This window comes from Notamacropus eugenii, chromosome 4, assembly GCF_028372415.1.
Source record: "Notamacropus eugenii isolate mMacEug1 chromosome 4, mMacEug1.pri_v2, whole genome shotgun sequence".
In the NCBI taxonomy this organism is placed as follows: Eukaryota; Metazoa; Chordata; class Mammalia; order Diprotodontia; family Macropodidae; genus Notamacropus; species Notamacropus eugenii.
In genome coordinates, this window is record NC_092875.1 from 320,863,500 (window position 1) to 320,883,320 (window position 19,821).

At 39.3% G+C, this 19,821-nt stretch overlaps 1 protein-coding gene across 1 annotated transcript in view; it reads left to right on the plus strand.

Moving 5' to 3' along the window:
* Positions 1–13,448, plus strand: part of NLN (neurolysin) — a 130,644-nt gene extending 117,196 nt beyond the window's left edge. The window contains 1 exon segment of the mRNA XM_072605081.1: positions 12,887–13,448. Within this exon segment, the coding sequence (XP_072461182.1) occupies positions 12,887–13,021 (135 nt within the window). The 3' untranslated portion in view covers positions 13,022–13,448.
* Positions 13,449–19,821: the final 6,373 nt, after the last annotated feature.

The following is a 19,821-nucleotide window of genomic DNA, read 5'->3' on the forward strand; positions in this document are numbered from 1 at the left end:
CATTAAGGATAAGGACTGCATCTTTTATATCTTTATGTTCCCCAGTGTGCTTGCACATAAATGGATATTTCTTGAATGAATGAATGACTTAATTTGGAAAAAGTCTGGTTGGGTTTTACTTTCTCTTGGTTCCACTGGAGAAATCAGTTCTTTCTTTTTTTTTTCAGCTTTAAATAGACTTTTCCCTCTAATTTATAGGACTTAAATACACTAAGAGTGACTTAATTATGATGTCCGCACCTCTTCTAAAAAGTCCAAAATGGCTTCCTTGGAAAGCTTGGGATACCACCTACTCTTTTATACCTCCTCTCAGTCATCTCCTTCATGTTCCCATTCATCTTACCAACATCTCAGATCTCTTTTTCCTTGAACAGGCTGGTTGGATGTTGCCCTTCTTTTTCGAAGAGAACCAAAATGACATCACCATGATACATCACCATGTCTGACTGTGGCTGATCAGACCAATATGAGTTCAGAATACTCTACCACAGGTCAGGCACAGGTAGTCTGTGTGAACTTTTGGGGTGCATACTCCAAATTTGCACATCCTATGTGTACTTCGTGCTGTCTCGGTTCTGCTTTGCTCATAGAGCACAGCACCCTTTCTGATGTGGGCTCACCAAGCTGAGCGGTCCTGTGCTAGTGTCTCCCATGCTGCATGGTCAAATCCAAAGTTCTTGAGAGTGTCCTTGTATCGCTTCTCCTGGCCACCATATGATCACCTGCCCCATGTGAGTTCTCCATAAAATAGTCTTTTTGGCAAGCATACATTTTGCATTTGAACAACATGGCCAACCCATCAGAGTTGCACTCTCTGAACCATAGTTTGAATGCTTGGCAGTTCAGCTCGACCAAGGACTTCAGTGTCTGGTACCTTACCTGCCAGGTGATCCTCAGAATCTTCCTAAGACAGTTCAAATGGAAGCAATTCAGCTTCCTGGCATGGCGCTGGTGGACTGTCCATGTTTCCCAGGCATGCAACAATGAGGTCAGCACAACAGCAGATCAGGCAAATGATGGATAATTCCAGAGTTAGGTAGCCATCTTAGTCCTCTATGTACTGCCACGTTGACCTTGTTCTCAAACTCTCTAGTTGGCCACTAGCCAAATTATGTTTAATATAGATTTAGGAATGCTATAGAGTTAGACTTCTAGAAGCTAAGCAGGCATGATGACCAATTGTGAGCAGGAAGCTGATGGAAGGTGGCATGAAGCCATTTATCTGAACAATCAAAGCAATAGCTAGCTTCCCCCAAATTCTGTATTTCAGCAGTTGCAGATTAAAAACCTTCATGCCATACTATTCTTCTTAACCACTTCCGTCTGATACTATTTTCCCTCTTGTCAATTGCTCTGGGTTATCCTTCTTATGACTTCCCCACTCTGATGATGTCCCAATTCTTTCTCCCTTTTTCTCATAGCATCAATGACAGATTTCGAGAGCATATTAGTAATAATCTTTCACTTTACAGAGCAAGGAAGTATAGTCAGCAGGAGCAGACACTGGACCAGTTTTTCAAAGAGACACAGGGGAATCCATTGACAAGCACCTATAAGCTAAATCATCCAACTACTTAGTTTGGAAAGAATTTATTTTTGAGGCAAACATTGAGTTAGGAAAACTAAATGTTCTTTCTGGACATATTAAAAAATAATACTTTGTAACTTGTTCTCTACAGGCTTAAATTTTTTTTTAAACATCTGAGTTGTTCAGCTCGAGCAAGGACTTCAGTGTGAAGTCCTTGTGAAGAATAAAAGCAGATATGCCATTCAGACCAACAGAAAATGTGTATGCTCATTCTGTACTGCAGGTGTAGAATACTATGATAAGTAATAACCTCAGAGAAAGGCAGATTTAACAGAATATTTGAGATTTGGTATTTTATTCCTTTTAAAATCCTACTTTTTCCTGGGCATGCATCTCTATCATCAGGCTGCAAGTCAGACTCTTTTGAAAAGGTTACCTGTGTCTTATGTAAAGGAATACATTAAGAGCTTATACTTAACACTCTTGGTACAGGCAGGGTGGTATAGTGGAGAAGAGCTGACTTTGGAGTCAGAAAGACCTGGTTTCAAGTCCTTCCTCTGACATGTACTGGCTGTGTCACTCTGAACAAGTCATTTAACTTCTCAGGGTTCCACGCATCTTCCAAGACAATATGTTGCAGAAAGGGTCCCAACCTGCATCACCAGGAAGGGGCCCTCAGTGGGAGCTCCTTCCTCCAGGGAAATGGTTAGGTCTGGTCAGAAAATGAACATGAAGTTCTTAAGGGTAAAAGGGAATAGGTGACACCACAAGATGCTAGGGCAGACACTTTCCCCTGAGTGTTGTTTGATCAGTCAGAGGAGAAAACTTTGGAGTCTACCAGGAATTCCTTGTCTACACTTGTGAATTTACAGTGATTGGAGCCTGAGAGGTTTTTGGCTAGTAAATACCGCTGCTGTTTCCCACCCTGAGCATCAGCGTGAATGTTAAAAAGTTAAGATTGGGCAACTAGGTGGAGCATCTGTGCTTGAGTCAGCAGAGCATAAGTCCAAATCCAGCTTCAAACACTTATTAGCTATGCGACCCTGGGCAAGTCACTTAACCCTGTTTAAGAAAAAAGAATATTGAAGAGATTACTCTACTTTCAGAAAGAAATTTAAAACACCTGCAATTGAGAGATGTCTAGTATAGGCCCATACCATATTGTTCGCAAACACATATGTATACCTGTGTGTGTCCATGTGTGCGCGCACATATATGTGTGTATGTAGGTACATGTGGATGAATGGAGGCAGTTAGATGGCATAGTGGATAGAATGTTGGACCTGGAGTCATGAAGACCTGAGTTCGAATCTGGCCTTGGTCACTTATTAGCTGTATGACCCTGGACCACTTAACCTCCGTTTACCTTAATCCACTGGAGAAGGAAATGGCAAACCACTCCAGTATCTTTGCCAAGAAAACTCCATGGACAGTATGGTCCACAGGATCACAAAGAGTTAGACATGACAGAAGGACTGAACAACAACAAATGGATGAATGAGTGGGGAAATATGTCTAAACAGAGAGATAGATCTATACGCATACATTTATTTTCTCAGATCATTCTTTTTCAGACTCACCAGATATGTGTATACATATTTGTACATATTTGAATAAGGGACTGTATGTGTAATTTCATTAATATAGTAAACTCCAGGATGAGGGAACTCCTTCTACCAGTGCAGGTCCACACCTTCTCTACAACTTACAGCCTTAGAAAATTGCCCAGGGCACTGAGAAGTTAAATGTCTTGCATAGCAATAGAGGAATAGGTTTTGCATCATTTCACATATATAATTGATAACACGTTGTTTGCCTTCTTAATGGATGGTAGAGAGGTTGGAGGGACGGAGAAAATTTGGAACTCAAGATTTTTTTAAAGAGGTTAAGAAAATCAATAAAATAAATGATTTTTTTTTTAAAAAAGAAATATATTGCCCAGGATTACACAATCATTATGCCACCAAGACAGAGGCAAGATTTAAACCTAGGTCTTTCCATCTCCAAAACCAGCCCTGTATACACTATACTTCACTGCCTTTCCTACAAACATGTATATGGACATGTGTACATATATGTATACATACCCACATATATATGTGTATGTATACATACAAACCCACATACATTCGTACCTTAGAAAGCACCGCAGTGTGACTAAAATTTGAGGTCCACTGTCAAACTATTAAAACTGTCTCTGATTTCAGATCTATGCCTAGGGTTCACCTACAGTCAGTTTCTTGGGTTTCTTTTCATGGAGAAAATAAAGCTATATTTGCATTCTGGCTCTTTTATTAGCTTTTAAGATAGCAGCTGAAATCTTTTTGGGGAAATTTGGGAGATGACTGGGAAAGTCATCTTGTCACCTCCTTCAGGGGCTGCTTGGGGTAGCAGCTTCTGGTATGGCTGCAGTTTTCTGAAGGACGTCTTTTAGATACGCCAGATGTGATTGCAAAAAACAAGTCCCTTATCCTGGAGTTGGCAGAGTGAAAACAAACACCTTCATTAGGACTATTTATATTTATGGTCAGCTTCACTGTGGAAAAATTTTCAAATAGACAACAAACATTCTCAATTCAAGGATAATTGTATCTTTTGCCAAAATTATTTTCTTTTCCTTCCATTTTGAGGAATTGCCTCACTTTGCTCCCTTTAACAATGAAGAGGAAGTAGGGCTTGAATGGCATTTTCAGAAGCATCTTGGAGGAGACTCAATATAAAGAATGCTTTTATTATAATTTTTGATTCCATACAGAGGCGAAATGGTCTTCTAAACAAACTTAGATACACATAGAGGCAAGAAGAATTTAGTGTTGACATCTGAAAAAATCATCTCACTGTCAAGGTCTTGGTATAGTAGAATCCATTTCAGGGTCCTTCAGATGTTGGAATCTTAGATAAAACTGCACCTAGAATGAGTTCCTAAGGGTGTTGTAGATTTTACTCTTCTAGAGATCATTAAAGACAAGCCAGATTCTTTTCTCTCTAGGATGCCTAGGTGTGGTTCTTCCTTGTGCTTTTCTGGTCCTTTTCCCAACATCTCATGGATCTTCTCTTGTCTCCCTTTTTATCATCTTCTCTCCCAATCCTGATTTGAAAATTCTTTCAGTCCCTTGTCTGACTTAAACAAAGAAAGAAGGGAAGGGAAGTAAAAATGACTTGTTGAAGATTTCCAATAATGGATTCAAGCAATCATTGAGCATTTATTAAGTGCTCACTTGGTTTCAGGAACTGTGCCAAGTGTTGAGGATACAATGCAAAAGTAAAAACAGTCCCCTGCCTTCAAAAAACATGTATTCTAATGAAAGAGACAACCAAACAAGGTACATAAAAGATAATTACAGAGTACTGAGAAGGGAACCTTCCAGGGGAAGGGAGACCCAGAAAGCTTCTTTTCTAGTAGGTAGCATGTAAGTTAAGACTTGAAGAAGGCTGAGGATTCTTAGAGAAAGAGGGGATTAGGGAGACCATTCCAGTATGGGAGGTAGCCAGCACAAAGCCACAAAGAAGAAAGAGTGCAATCCAGTATAACTGAAGTCTCAAGTACATGCAGAGTACTAATATAAAAGACTAGAAGGATAAGCTGGGTCCAAGTTTTGAATAGTTTTAACTGTGAAACACAGGAATTTATATTTGTTCCTGCAGTTAAGAAGGAGCCACTAGAATTTACTAAGTGAGTGTATGACAAGGTCACATCACTATGGTGGCCATGGATGGAAACATGGATTGAAGTGAAGAGAGACTCAAGGCATTGATGCCAGATAGGATATTGTCCAGGGCTTTCTGCTCTAATTTAAATATCCCATGCTTCTTTTACTTATTTAAATGTCCCGGGCTCTCTAAGCTAATCCTCCCTCCCTGGGGCTTCACTTGGAATCTTACCTCAAGATCTAAGTCTTTGTTGGTCCTCAGGCATCCCTGGTCCCTCCTGTGGGGGAGGGGAATAACTAGACAGAACACCCGAGTTGGCAGCTGCACACACTTTAATGGCTACATCACTCCCTCTGGGATCCCCGCAATGCTCCAGTATATCTTTAGGCACCCGAGCTCCTCCCATGTTCCTCCCCGTAGGTGGAGCCTGCCCTGTTACTGAGGCGTTCCCAGTACCTCGTAGCTTACTAGACCAGCTAGCATGCCACATAAGCAGGTTAGCACCTCCAGGTGTCTCAACTTTCCATACAGGAGGCCATGGTCCAGAGCTGGGCCCCAACAGGATATAGACCAAATGAGTTGATGAAGGCCTGAACTAAAGTGGTGGAAATGTGTATGAGAGATGGTGTGAAGAAAGGAACAGGATTTATAACGAATAGATCCTTCTAAGGCAGGGTTTCCCAACAAGTATGCCAGGATTTTCCAGATCTAACTGGTGTTATATGTGCCCCTTTTCTTAATGTTCTTTGTGGTAGGATGCACAGGAAGAGATGATGGAGCTATAACTTCTTTTTTCTCTTTTGTCTCTACCCTCTTAATGAGAATGTTGATGTTTGAGATTTGCCTTAGGCAGAGGTGATCTACAGCCTCTTTTTTTTCTCCTTGATTCTTCTCCTTCCTTTTTCTTATTGCCAAACTAACCTTTCCAAAATCCCTCTCCCTTAAAAAGCAAGGAGTGGGAAATTGGAGAGGGTTTTATCAGCAAGTTGGGAAGGACAGGTGTGTTCTGGGCAAGATGTATTGTGTGTGTCCTCATCCTCCATGGAACTTCTGGTATTTTTCCTGGAATTAATAACAGTAGAAGGAGGTGTCAGCTATGGCAAGATCTATACCTCAGCCTGCTTAAGTGGCAAAAGGAGAAATGTAAATAAAGTAGAAACTTCCCTGTGTTTTAGCCACCCCATACATTATTCATTTAATTAATGGTTGTTCATAACTTACAGATTTAATATGGGAAGGGACCTTAGAAAGCCATTAAGTCCAACACCCTCATTTTACAGATGAGGAACCTGAGGCACAGAGAGGGTAAATAACTTACCTAGGATCACACAGCTAGTGTCTGAAGCAGTATTTGAACCCAAGTCTTCCTGACTGCAAATCTAATAAATCCTCTACACTGTGCTGTTTCTCACTCTGCTGTGCTGTCCCTACCCCAAAGAATAGTTATGCAAAATCCCTTCCCTTACTGCTCTGCAGAGGTAGAGTTCCATAAATGTGGTAGATGACATAAAACATTAGAATTTTCTATGTATTAATAAGTTATGCTGATTTTTTTTCCTCTTTTTTTTTTTTTTTAAAAGTCTTTGTTATGAAAGATAGGTCTCTGGGAGTAGGGAAGGGGGAGAGATACAGGGGAGATCTATGTGATCTAAAGACAAAAGAGATTACCACTGAAGATCTATTGAAATATACATATATATGTATGTCTAGATGTATGTATATATACACACACATGTATATATATATTCACAAACATAATGTCCCAAACAAAGCACATATGCTAAACTCCAGTGAATCTATGATCTCATCACTGTATTTTTTTTCTAGTGACTCAAAGCACAGCACTAAGTCCAGCTTCTTTCTGCTCTAGAGCCCACTGACCTCCTCCCCACCTGGCCCCCCTTTCCCCTCCCAGACAAGTGTGCTTTTTTCCACTCCTTTCCCCCAATAAAATATGAGCTCCTTCAGGGAAATGTCTACTGTGTTTTTGCCTAACACACAGTAAGTGCTTAACAAATGTTTGTTGACTAACAAACAGTCCATCCAGGCCTTCCTATCCTTGGTCATTCCAGTCCATTTGTTCTCCTAAATTTACCACAAGGGATCCACCGAAGTCTGCTCGAAGGCCTTCCTCACTTTCTTTTAGCATCTGTTGTGCACACAGCATGACCACGGGTTATGCCTTGCCAGCACTATGTGACTAGTCTATCTTTTATACTTATATTTCTTTGATGACACCTTTACACCTCTCTCTTTTAAGAATTCCTTGCAATATGTGGCAGCCCGCTTCGCATCCAGCATGTGCTTTTTCATTGCCCTGTGGGTGACATAATAATTTGAGTTTCAGAGAACATAATGTTTTAGGGTTTATAGACATGACAATACCAGAAGTTGGTGTTAAAAAGGTGGGCCTTTGTTTCAGGGAAAAGCTTGAGGTAGCTTAAACAAATTTGCATAGTGTCAAAGGCGATTCAGGCCTCCTGTTCAATTTTAAGCTCAATCCATTGTCAACATATGTCTCTTTCCCAGACATGTATAAAGCACTGTGGTATCTGTCCAAGACATTTATATGCACATATATACAGTGATGAATACATACTATAATTTTTCCATTCATTTGCCATTTATGGTCTGAATAATAAATATTTTTCATAGGCTTGGTTTTTCCTGTGTGTATAAGTCAAATTTCTTTGAATGATTATGGATATCCTTAGTACAAGTTGGGTTTATATACTGAATAATTTAAATGCCTCATCTGTCTTCAAGAAAATATTACTTTTGCCATTATTTATTTTTTAAAAAGTAGAGATGGAGATTATTTCCACACATGTGCTAAGAAAAACACCTACTGTCCCACCTGTAGCTTCACTTAAAAGAACTTAGTATTTTCAAGAGAATCTCAAGTAAAAGATATGACTATTTAATAGACTTTGTCCATGGGTAACCAACCTCAGGAGAGACCCAAGGCTTTAGAAAACATCAGCACTGGGGAGAATTTATGCAATCTCTGAAAGACACAAAGATTCTATTATTAAAAGCTACACACGTATACTTTCATATCAACCCCGTTTTACCATATTGCTACTAAGAAGCAGTGAATGGACAAACAGTCCAGGGATATGAAATATGAAAAATTGGGAAAGCACACAGTCTCTCCATTTGCTGAAAGCATTTATTGGTTTATGAGAGCTTGCTTCATTGGTGCTAGAAATATTAGCCACAGAACCAGTTCATTCATTTGGCTAGAGAATGTTGCCACTGAGCCCACAATTATTTGAACTTCCCTCTTTTATTTGTGTTGTATTGAAGAGAGGGGTTCCCTAACTATACTGTATTCATTCCTTTATCTCAGAAATGACTTACGAAATAATTACCACTAGTAATTATTTAAATCTCTAATTCAGTTTAATTAAAAAAAAATTTTTAGTGCCTCCTACTTACCAGTTGTTGGTCAGTCTTTTTTAGCCATGTCTGATTCTCCATGATCCCATTTGGGGTTTTCTTGGCAAAGAATTCCCTAGCTCATTTTACAGGTGAGGAAACTGAGTTTCCTATTTACCTGACACTCTGATAAATGCTCAGGATGCAAAACCAAAAAGAAAATAGCCCCTGCCTTCCAAGGAGCTTACACAGTCAACTTGTTTCAAGAGGTGGGGAGGTGGGATCCACTCTTTTCCCACATGTAAGCATCTTTAGTGCACAGACATAATGGACCAGCCTCAGACAAAGGCTCCTGCCTCCTCTGTCTAGGATCTGTTTGACTGGCTCCATTCTCTCACCCTGAAAGCCTGCTGCTTTCCTAAAGCACAAGAATTCACTTAACCCTTTTAAGAAAAACAAGATCCTGTTACCGTAAGGACTCTGAGTCTCTTCTCAAAATCTCATTGTGAAGGAAATGAAACTATTAAGAGACCATTGCACTGTAATTCAGGAAATTGAATCAACTTGTTAGGAGCTAGTGAGCAGTGAAAGGCTTGAGCTGTATTAAACCACATAGTGTGAGCCTGAACAGTGCACAGGTGATTCCAAGATGAGTCATGAGCTGCCCCTTCACAACACCACCACTTAATATTAGAGTCTGTGCCTGTCATTTAGTAGCTAAATGAGTGTCAAGTCAGTGGATAAAGTCCTTATTTTCTGTTCCTCTTCTACCAACAAGTACCAGCATTTCTTTTCTTACAAATAACAACTCTTCCAGGAAGCCCAGATTCTGTCTCAGGACTCTCACCTGGACATTGCAGATAGGAACTTCCCTGGAGGTTAGCCCCCCTGGTGGACTCAAAGTCATTGGTTTGCAAGTGTTGCTGGGGGAGACATAGTAAGGAAAGTCATTTTGTCACAGAAAACCTGATCTACTGAAATCCCACCTTTCACTGGAAGCTTTCCCCAACCCCTCTTAATTCTAGTACCTTCCTTCTGTTAATTATTTCCTATTTATCCTGTACTTAGTTTGCTTTGTATTTATTGCTTATGTATTGGCCACATAATGACAAGACAGGACTCATTAGGAAAGACCCTGATATTGGGAAAGATTGAAGGTAAAAGGCGAAGAGAAAGGCAGAGGATGAGATGGATAGGTAGTATCACAGAAGCAATGAACATGAACTTGGACGGATTTTGGGAGCCAGTAGAGGACAGAAGGACCTATGGTCTGCTGGGACATGAAGAGTCAGACACAGCTGAACAATATTTTCTCCTATGTTACGTTGTAAGCTCGTTGAAGGCAGGGATTGTCTTTTGCCCCTTTTTGTATACCCAGAACTTAGCACAGCGCCTAGCACATAGTAGGCACTTAATAAGTGTTTATTGACTGATTTGATAGAAGAAGCTTTCATCTTGAAGACAAAAGACTTTGAGTTCCAGTCCCAGCTCTTACATTTAACATCTGTGTTAGACATGTCATTTAACTTCCCTGGGTCTCAGTGTCCTCCTCTAAAATACAAGGACAAAGTCACTTGCACTGTCTAACTCAGGTTATTGTGAGGAAAGTCCTCTGAGTCAGAAAATATTTATTAAGCTCCTATGTTCCAGAGCTGGGGATGCAAAAAAAAAAAAAACAAGGTATAAGACAGCCCTTGCCCTGAAGGAGCTCACAATGGGGGAGGTAACACCTAAAAATAAACTGGAAAGGGGAAGTGGAGCAAGGTCACCTGTGGGGGCATGATGTAGTCATAAAATCTGGGTAGAAAGTGATCAGAGGAGGTGTGAGTTGCTGAGTTTGATTTCATCTTGTAGAATGATGAGTTTCTGGAACTGATGACGTCTAAGAAAGTAGCCAGTTGGGAAAATGATGAGGAGACTTCCCTGGGTACTATCCTTAAATAGTGGCTCTTTAACATTAAAGTGCTAAATAAACATGATATGTACACACACATATGTTATTACTAAGACACAGGTCTCTTCCCATCTGCTATCCAAATGGACTGTAACTCCTCTAACCTTTAAAGGGCTGAAGCATTGACTTTTAGAGTGACCTCTTCCTCATTATTTAGCAGCCTGTGGTGAAAGGCGTAGGTCAAGTTTAGATATGTAAGAAAATGAAAGAAACATAGGGGTCAAAGGTGTAGCTTGTGGCTGAGGTCCATAGTTTTGATTTGGTATGTCTTGGTATAAGGTGAGTACCTCTAGCCATGACCAGAATAGGCATTTCCATATCTCATACCTCACTTACTTCTTAGATGATACACAACACATTATTATTTCAGGAAAGGTGTTCCAATACTTTCGTCAGCAGAGGATGAGATGGATAGATAGTGTCATGGAAGCAATGAGCATGAACTTGGACAGACTTTGGGAGCTAGTAGAGGATAGAAGGACCTATGGTCTGTTGGGACATGAAGAGTCAGACACAGCTGAACAACATTTTCTTCAGTGTTAGATTGTAAGCTCATTGAGATCAGGGATTGTTCCCTATGCCTAAAATACTCTCCTTCCTCATCTCTGCCTCCTGATTCCTTTCAAGTCCCAGCTAAAATCCCATCTTCTTCAAAAAAGCCCTTTCCAATCTCCCTTACTGTCAGGGCCCTCCCTTTATTGATTATCTCCAATTTATATTATCTATATCTTGTTTGTATATAGTTATTCCACATATTGTTTCTCCCCATTGGGTTGTGAGCTTCTTGAGAGAAGGAATTGTCTTTTGCCTTTCTTTGTATTCTTAGCACTTAGCATAGTACCTGGCACATGTTATTATATGTTATATGTATGTTTATGACCCCATTTGAGTCTTTTTTGGCAGAGATACTGAGGTGTTTTCCTTCTCCAGTTCATTTAACAGATGAGGGAACTGAGGCAAACAAGGTTAAGTGACTTGCCCAGGGTCACACAGCTGGGAAGTGTCCAAGGCCAGCTTTGAACTCAGGAAGATAAATCCAAGCTTGGTACTCTATCCACTGTGCCACCGCTGCCCAACTATGTGTCTGGCACATAGTAGGCATTTAATAAATCTTTGTTGATTGTCTGCTCATGAAGCAAGGAAAAGAATGAGGTAAAGCATATCTGTCACCAATGCCTCTTATCAATCAATGAAAGATTTGTTTCAGGAGAAAATCTAGAAAGTCAGCTCAAATGAGGGGTAGAGGAAATCTGTTGATTTCTTGTATCCATTTTCCCTGTTCCATGTTAATGTGTTTGGTGCCACTCCTTCTCTCATGGTTATTACTCAGAATCATGTGTGTGTCAGAAGTTCATGCTGCTTTAGTCACTAGCACTTCTCTAGCTCATCTTGCAGTGAGTGGAGTCTTTTAGTCCTCTGGACCCAAATAGATTCAGATCTTCTTTCAAGGACTCTTTCCCACTCAGTTCTCTTTCCCTTCAAGAACTGCATCCTTTGTGCACACGAGGTTGTCATCAGTCTGCCCTTAATTATAGCTGCTTCATTATGCCTTAGTAAACAAATGATACTTGTATGTTCATGTTGTTGTTGCTGTTCAATCATTCAGTCGTGTCCTACTCTTTGTGACCTCATGTACCATACTGTCCATGGGGTTTTCTTGGCAAAGATACTGGAGTGTTTTGGCCATTTCCTTCTCCAGTGGATTATGTTCATACAGATGCATAAAATCCAGGGAGTCCCCAAAGTATAATACAGGATGTATAGATAGAGGGACAGTGTCATACATTTGAATGCTCGGCTTCCAAGCCAAACTTTGTGAAGGGCCCAGCTACAAGGGACTTTAGCTATTTGAGCCCGAAGCCCAGTGGGAGCTTCTTGTAATTGAGCTTCTTCCAAGCAGGTAACAGCACTGTCCCCCAGATCACTAGAACCCTCGTGGGCAGCCTTCTTTCCCTTTGCTTTCTCTTAGAGCTAGAGCTGGTAATTTGAGTGAGCAACTGAGAGTGGAGAAAGTTTACAATATACAGAAGTTGCACCTCTATTTGCCCAAGGATACTGAACATGAACATGCCAGATATTCCTTCTTAATACTTTCCTACCTCACACCTGAAGGCTAGCTTCTACAACTCCAACGAGTCAGACTGTTGAGCAGAGAGAGAACCAAAGAACAATTGAATCTGCTCTCCAGAAAAGTACTAAGAAAAACCTCCTGAGCAATTCTACTCCTGGGGAAGAGAGAATCCAGCCAGAATTTCCTTTCTTTCTACTTTTATCCCTTCCCCCTCACCCCTACTGACTTTTAAAAACCTATATATAGAGTTGGAAAATTGGTATAAACATGAACTCTCAGACATAATGTTTTATTTTATTAGGCTGGAATGAAATACAGAAACCTTATCCTGAAGCCCGGGGGATCACAGGACGGCATGGACATGCTCCGAAGGTTCTTGAAACGTGAGCCAAACCAAAAGGCATTCCTAATAAGTAAAGGTCTGCACACTCTGTAAAACTGGGAATCTTTTGTAGCAGTCATGTCTCCAAGACAAATTGATGTTTCTTGGTGTTTAAACCGGAGAGGATATCACACTTGCAAATATATAGAGTTCTGTCAATCTCATTTTATTTAAAAAGCACAAACTTAACCACTGACTTCTCCATCCCCTCCCCCCCAAAATATGTAATTGTAGGAACAACCCATTAGAAAAAATCATAGTGATAAAAATATCATTTAAGTATATATGCAGACTTGTTTTTATAAAAATTTCATAGTATTTATAATTTTTTTATTGTAATCTAGGTAATGTACATGTGAGAAACTTGACAGTTTTTTAATTGAAACTAATGTGTGTTGTTCAACAGTTTAATTTAATCCATTCTTACATTTTGAAGTTTTGTACATGTGGTTTTTGTGAATATAAATGAATTTTCACATAATTCTTTTATGTTGTAAATATTTCCTTGAGGCTTTGGATCTACTTTGACTGAATATTTACCAGTACAGAGGTATGGCCATTACCTTGGCTCTCATTCAGAGCCAAAAGTATCTGCCTCAGTGACATGTTAGTCACCCTTGCACACCAGACCTCATCTTTTCCAATTTTCTGCTACACTTGTTTGGATTATGTACTGTGATTTGCATTTGGCCACAACTTAGATCCTCTCATCTCTTCTCTTTCCCCACCCCTCTTTTTCTTTCCTTTTTTGTCTGAATTTATTTTAGTCAGGATATATCAGGTAATACTTGAGTTATGTCACTTTGGGCCAAATATAGATCACAAACTCACGTCCAATATGCCTTTGCCAAACTGCTATAACACAAGATTTGTAATCTTGTTCTGGGATTGTTAAAGTAGCAACAAGTCCAAATAAGTTTTTCTCTAATAAGAGGAGGTGAAAAGGTACTGACTCAAAAAAGCCCTGCAATGTGGCAGATGGACCTGTCTTAATTTAGGTGTGGTAAAAGGAAGAAAATGATGTCCAGGTAAAGATTTCAAGAGCCCTAGAGGAGGAAGAGAAACAATGGGCCAAAAAGTTTGAGAACTACTATTCCAGTGCTGTCCTTTTGTACACAAACAGAAGAGGAATCATAGAGGCTTTAAAAATATGCCTTATCTCTTGATTTTTATCACCACTCTTCAAGGTCTTTCCTTTGATTACCTTTACTCCAGTCCTAATTCTCCATCACTTCTACAGGCACACAATACTTTTTTTCCTGTACCCAGAGGAAAGACTACTCATTATATGCATGAATCTTGATTGGAAAGTGAATGTGAACTCATACCACACATTCTCTCCACTGGGTACTGTGCAGATATTCAAGACTGAATTTGTAATCTAATGAGCTAGATGAGCTCTTGGGGTCATTTCCCTCAGCTACTTATGAAAGAAGTTCCCATGGAAAGAGTTCTAGATTTGGAGGCATAAACCTGGAGGACCTGGATTCAAATCCTGCCTCGGCTATTTCCTATGACTGAGTCATTTAATGTCTCTGGGCCTCAGTTCATCATTTGTCAGATGAAGGGTCTGGACTAAGTGGCCTGTTGAGGTCCCTCCCAGCTCTAAATCTAAGGTTCTTTGAGCCTATGAATTAACATTAAAATATCATATTTGTTCCAATGGCTTCCCCGCCTGAACTGAAGAATAAGTTATCCTCCTGGCTCATGACAAAAATGAGCAATATAACCCTTTTATCCTTCAATCCCAATGTTACCTGCTCACCAGAAAGAAAACTTCCTATCAAGAAACATGGAAAAGCAAATGTTGCAGAGCTCCAGAAGGTAGTAACAGGTCTGTTAAAGGCAAGCTAATGCTTAGCTCTTGGAACCCTAGCCTCCCCTGCTTTTCTTTACACTGCACAGAGGCAGCCAGAATGCTACTACTTTTCAAACTCTGGCCCCCCTGGAACCCTTTTTTGCCACAGCCTGGGATTTCCTAGTATCCTTTTTTTACATTCCAGTAGAAAACTCTCTTCACTCTTTTCTGTCCTCAAATGTATTTTCCCTCTGCTTTGTTTTTTAATTAACATTATTGAATGTTATATTATTTCATAGGAGAGAAAAAAGTAGATAATACGTATGAAAGAGATTGCACCCGATGAAATTGTATCATGACATACAAGAAAGAAGCGTCCCCAGAACTGCATCTTTATAAAGACATGAGACTAGAGCATGTAGGATCATAATCCCTTATGTTGCATTATCTTTCTGGGTGTGTGCCTGAATTCAAAAGCTTAAAAAAGGATAGTTTATGAAACCACAACCTCGCAGAAAGTATTCTTTAGCATGATTTAGGGAGAATAGAATTAAAGGTTTATTTTGTAAGGCCGTTTAAAATACAAGAATCCATCTGTTCATTCTTATTTCCAGATCAGAGTATATAGGGTCCTGGAGGCCCTCTGAATAGCAGATAAACATAGAAATTGCAATTTGGCAAACATATTCTACTGATTTACGAACTGAGCCACATATAACAAAGTCTCTCTTGGTTACCTATTCAGACAATTTCAGCCTGATCTAAGTCTTCAAAGGCCTTAGGTTGTCCAAGAACAGGGTCTAAGCCAGCACATTTATTAGTGGGAGTCTAACTGTGATGGCTGAAGAGTTCATTTTAAGGTGCTGAAGAAAAAAATAAAAAGTCTAATGTTATGCCCAGTGGTACAGATTTTTTCCTTCAGAATAAATGTCAGCTCTGTAAGAATAATAGAAGAGTTACTACTTAAAGAGTTCTCACCTGAGCTGTTTACAGCCAAGGACTTTCATCTTTCTAGAACAATTAGAATGAAAATCATAGACCCTGGACTCTTTGGTCCTAACATATAGCACTGTATAATAAATGAAAATTGAGTGGATGGTGTGACTGATGGAAAAATAAAATATTTATATGTTCCTGTCATTTAAAAGCCTTGACTTTTAGTAAAAGACTTTAATTTTCTGCTTTCTTGTTTTGCCTTCGGCCTTCATATATGAATTAATGGCATACAGCGGTCTTGCATGCCCATTAAATCAGCAGGTTTGAATGCCACTATTTTTCTTCTGTTCTGATGTAGAACTTTCCTAGCTCTGAGGCTAGCCAGTACATGAAAATACCTGGCCTCCTCAGTTAAATATAGTTAATAGAGCCCAAAGGGTGTTAAAAGCACAACTCTGTCTATTTTGAATGGATACGGTGAACAAGATTTCTTTTCACTACACCACAGCCATATTATACCTATATATCTCCTATCTGAAACTGGATACACCCTTAGAAATTGGATATTCATTCTATTGTGAAAGTTTGGTGAGATAAAAGTAGAAGAGACTGGGTATGCTTATTTTCTTTGGAAGACAAATATCCAAAGTTGATTTAGAATTATCTTTAGAAGAGAAATTTCCATTAAGAATATTTCCTCCTTTCTAAATAATATCCTAGTAAACACTGTATTAAGGCATAGAGTAGGTTTGTACAAGCTACACATGACCTCTCCCATCACATCTAGAGGATAAACTACAATATGTTGTAGTTGGATTGAACAAGAGAGCCCCTGGGGTCCCTTCCAACTCTTAGATTTTATGATTCTGTGATATTAATGTGACAAGCATTTGAATCACCTTTTTTTTTCTTTAAAGGAAACACTAAGGGTTGGGGAAAGTGAATTCGAAAAGTTACGGATTACTTTTTGTATTGTTTTTTTGCATCATGCTATAGATCTCAAATAGCTCAGGAAAAATGTCTTTGTACTAGATCTCTGCAATGATACATAATAAATATCTGAGCCTACTGGTGTAGTTTGAGCATGAATTGGTTTCCCTGGCCAGAATTAACTACTGATTAACCAGAGGCAGATTAACTATACTGGGGAAGGGAGGAGACTGAGAGCGCATCCACGTCGGGATTTACCATTCTGCTCCCCACGCATCAAAACCATTCTAATAAAGCCGAAGATTATCATGTACTTTTTTTCAAAAGGGCCTTCTGTGAGAAAAAAGATACATTCCATGGCAAGGTTGAGATAACTACCTTTCAGATGAAGCTGTTATAAAATGCATGGGTGAGATATTCTCTTCATACCTGCCAGGAAGAGATTTCCACAGCAGGAAGCTCTTGGTTTTCTGCATAGGCATAAGCATGGAAGCAATGACCTTTATTTCAGAAACAGGAAAATATGATCTTGGGGAATACTTCTCCAGCAACTAGGATAGTGCTTTGCGTATAGCACATTCTCAGATAGTATCGGTAGAACTGAATTAAATTGAATTCTAAGAGTTTGCCTTTCCTGTCTGAACATAAGAGAAATTGCTTTTAGTCCCAATTCCCTTTAAAATATCCATTTGCTTTCCTGTTAATTCTAAAAACTTAGGGAATTCTGTTGTAAAATTGAACTCTAAAAATTCCAACTATTTTATATAATTATCATAATACTACCAACAGTGATTAAAACTCTACCATCCCCCCTTCCATCCCTCAGATGAGCTACTTTTTTTCTTTTTGCTAACGTTCTGGCTGCCTGAATTGTGTTAGAAGAATATCAGCAATTTGAGCACAGGGTATTTCTATTTGAGTTCTCCAGTGCCTTAACACCTAGCACGGTGCCTGGGACATGGTAATAAATGCTTACTACATTGTCTGTTGTTCAAAAGTTTCTTAAATCTTGAAGTCAAGGGGTCAGCAGGCCAGAAATAAAAAACATCTGTTTTTAAAAATCATATTCACTATTCTGTGAAATCAGTTGATTACAAGGTACATTTTTTATTTAGCTATTTTGATGAATGGCGTGGGGCTCCGTTGTTGTTGAGTTGTTTTAGTCATGTCTGACTCTCTGGGACCCCATTTGAGGTTTTCTTGGCAAAGATACTGATGTGGTTTGCCATTTCCTTCTCCAGCTCATTTTACAGAGGAGGAAACTGAGGCAAAGAGGGTTAAGTGGCTTGCCCAGGGTCACACAGCAAGTGTCTCTGAAACCAGTTTTCAACTTATGAAGATGTCTTCCTGATTCTGAGCACTGTACTCCATCCTTTGTACCACCTACCTGCCCAATGAACATTGCATAAACATGACTAATGTGAAAATGTGTTTAATAAAAATGTAAGTGCAGAACCCATATAAGATTGCATGCTGTCTCGGGGAGGAGGGGAGAAAATTCAAAACTTATGAAAGTGATTATTGAAAGCTAAAAACAAATAAATTAATTAAATTTGATTAAAAAAAAGGATTTATTGCATAAATCTAGAAAATTAGCTTGCTGGGAATTATATAGAGATGCTCAGAGTAAGCCAAGGAGCGTTACCACCAGCAACCTACTACTCCATATGTTACAGGTAGTAACAAGAAGTGATGAAAAGGAAAAGCATACCTTACTGTCAATTATATGTAGCTTTCTTAAATTTTTTATTAGGTTATAGGTTTAGCTATCCCCTGAGGGGTCCCTTTTGTGCTTTGAGAGCCATACAAGAATTTTTAAAAACTCAAAATATATACATGGCAAGAGCTTGAGGGGCAGGCTTTTTCCAGAGATTCCCTTAAGGGCTCTGAACTTAAACGTATTCCTCCTTTCTCTAGTTTCTTTGTCCATAAATTTGAGTAATACCTTTTAGCAACCCTACCTTCTTCAATTATTAAAAAATTGTATCCATCCTTTTAGCATTGTTTAATGTCATAACATTGATTATTTGTTTATGAATGAATAGTGCTTTTATCACTCCAGAGTCTTTCTAGGTTACAGAGAATAACTTGGTCTTTCATAAGGTCCAAGAGGTATTAGAGATAAATCAGGAGGAGTGTCCATTCATGACCAAAAGTTATAAACAGGAAATAGTTGGGCTGCTTTTATGATGCCTTTTCCTTCTCCTTCAAGGGCTGGAGTGATTCCTCTGGCAGGAATTTACTCACTTGCCTTTCATGATTGAATTGGAGTTAGCAGAACTGTGTGACTTCATACGAGAATATGAGAATAGTAAGTTCCAGTCTACTCAAATCAGAGTGGGAGAAACCAAAAGAGCTATTTTGCTCTTCTAGTTACAGATCAAATCTGCCTTTTCATAGTATTAAATATTTGTGTGCCTGACAAGTGGAACTTTTATTATAATGAACAATGCATTCACTGTTCTCAAAATGCACATGGCCCACTCTTGCTCAGCTTCAATGATTAGGGCTCTAGCCAGAGCCTTTGAAACTGTTCTTTCATATGCAGTCCCACTGTCAGGGATCAGAAGAGGAGAGAATTTCCAGTTGGGAGCAGGTAAGGTAGTATGAGTTGGCCCTTTATTGCTATACTTCAAGCCCTTATATTTCCCTGCATGGTCCTTTTTTTGTTTCATTTGGGGACAGCCACAAAGTTGTCTTTCCTCCTGTTAAATTCTTCTGGAAGGGACTGGGCAGCACAGTGCCTTTCTGAAGTCTTTCCCCAAGAGTAGGTAAAATGAAAGCAATTTAATGGGGAACTTGTGTGAACAAAAGCAGTACTCAGTTCTTCAAATCTCTCTTTCATTTCAGTGGTGATTTTATAGGGCAATTGCATTATGTGAAAATAACCGGTGGTTTGGGTTATTTATACGTGTGTATATGCATATGTACACACACATGCATATCAGCTTGTTGACTTCCTCAATCTGTTTTTTTATTTTAAAAAGGAGGCATTTGGAGTAGATTAATGACCTCTGAAGTATACACACACACACACACACACACACACACACACACGCCAATTTTTTTTCTTACCTTTTGTGCCAAATAGCAAGGTGATCTCATATATGTTTAGGCTTCCCTTAGAAAACTCATCTTAATCTGTCCCAGGAAAGCCCAGTGACTGCCACCTGGTTAATTTTTACTTACA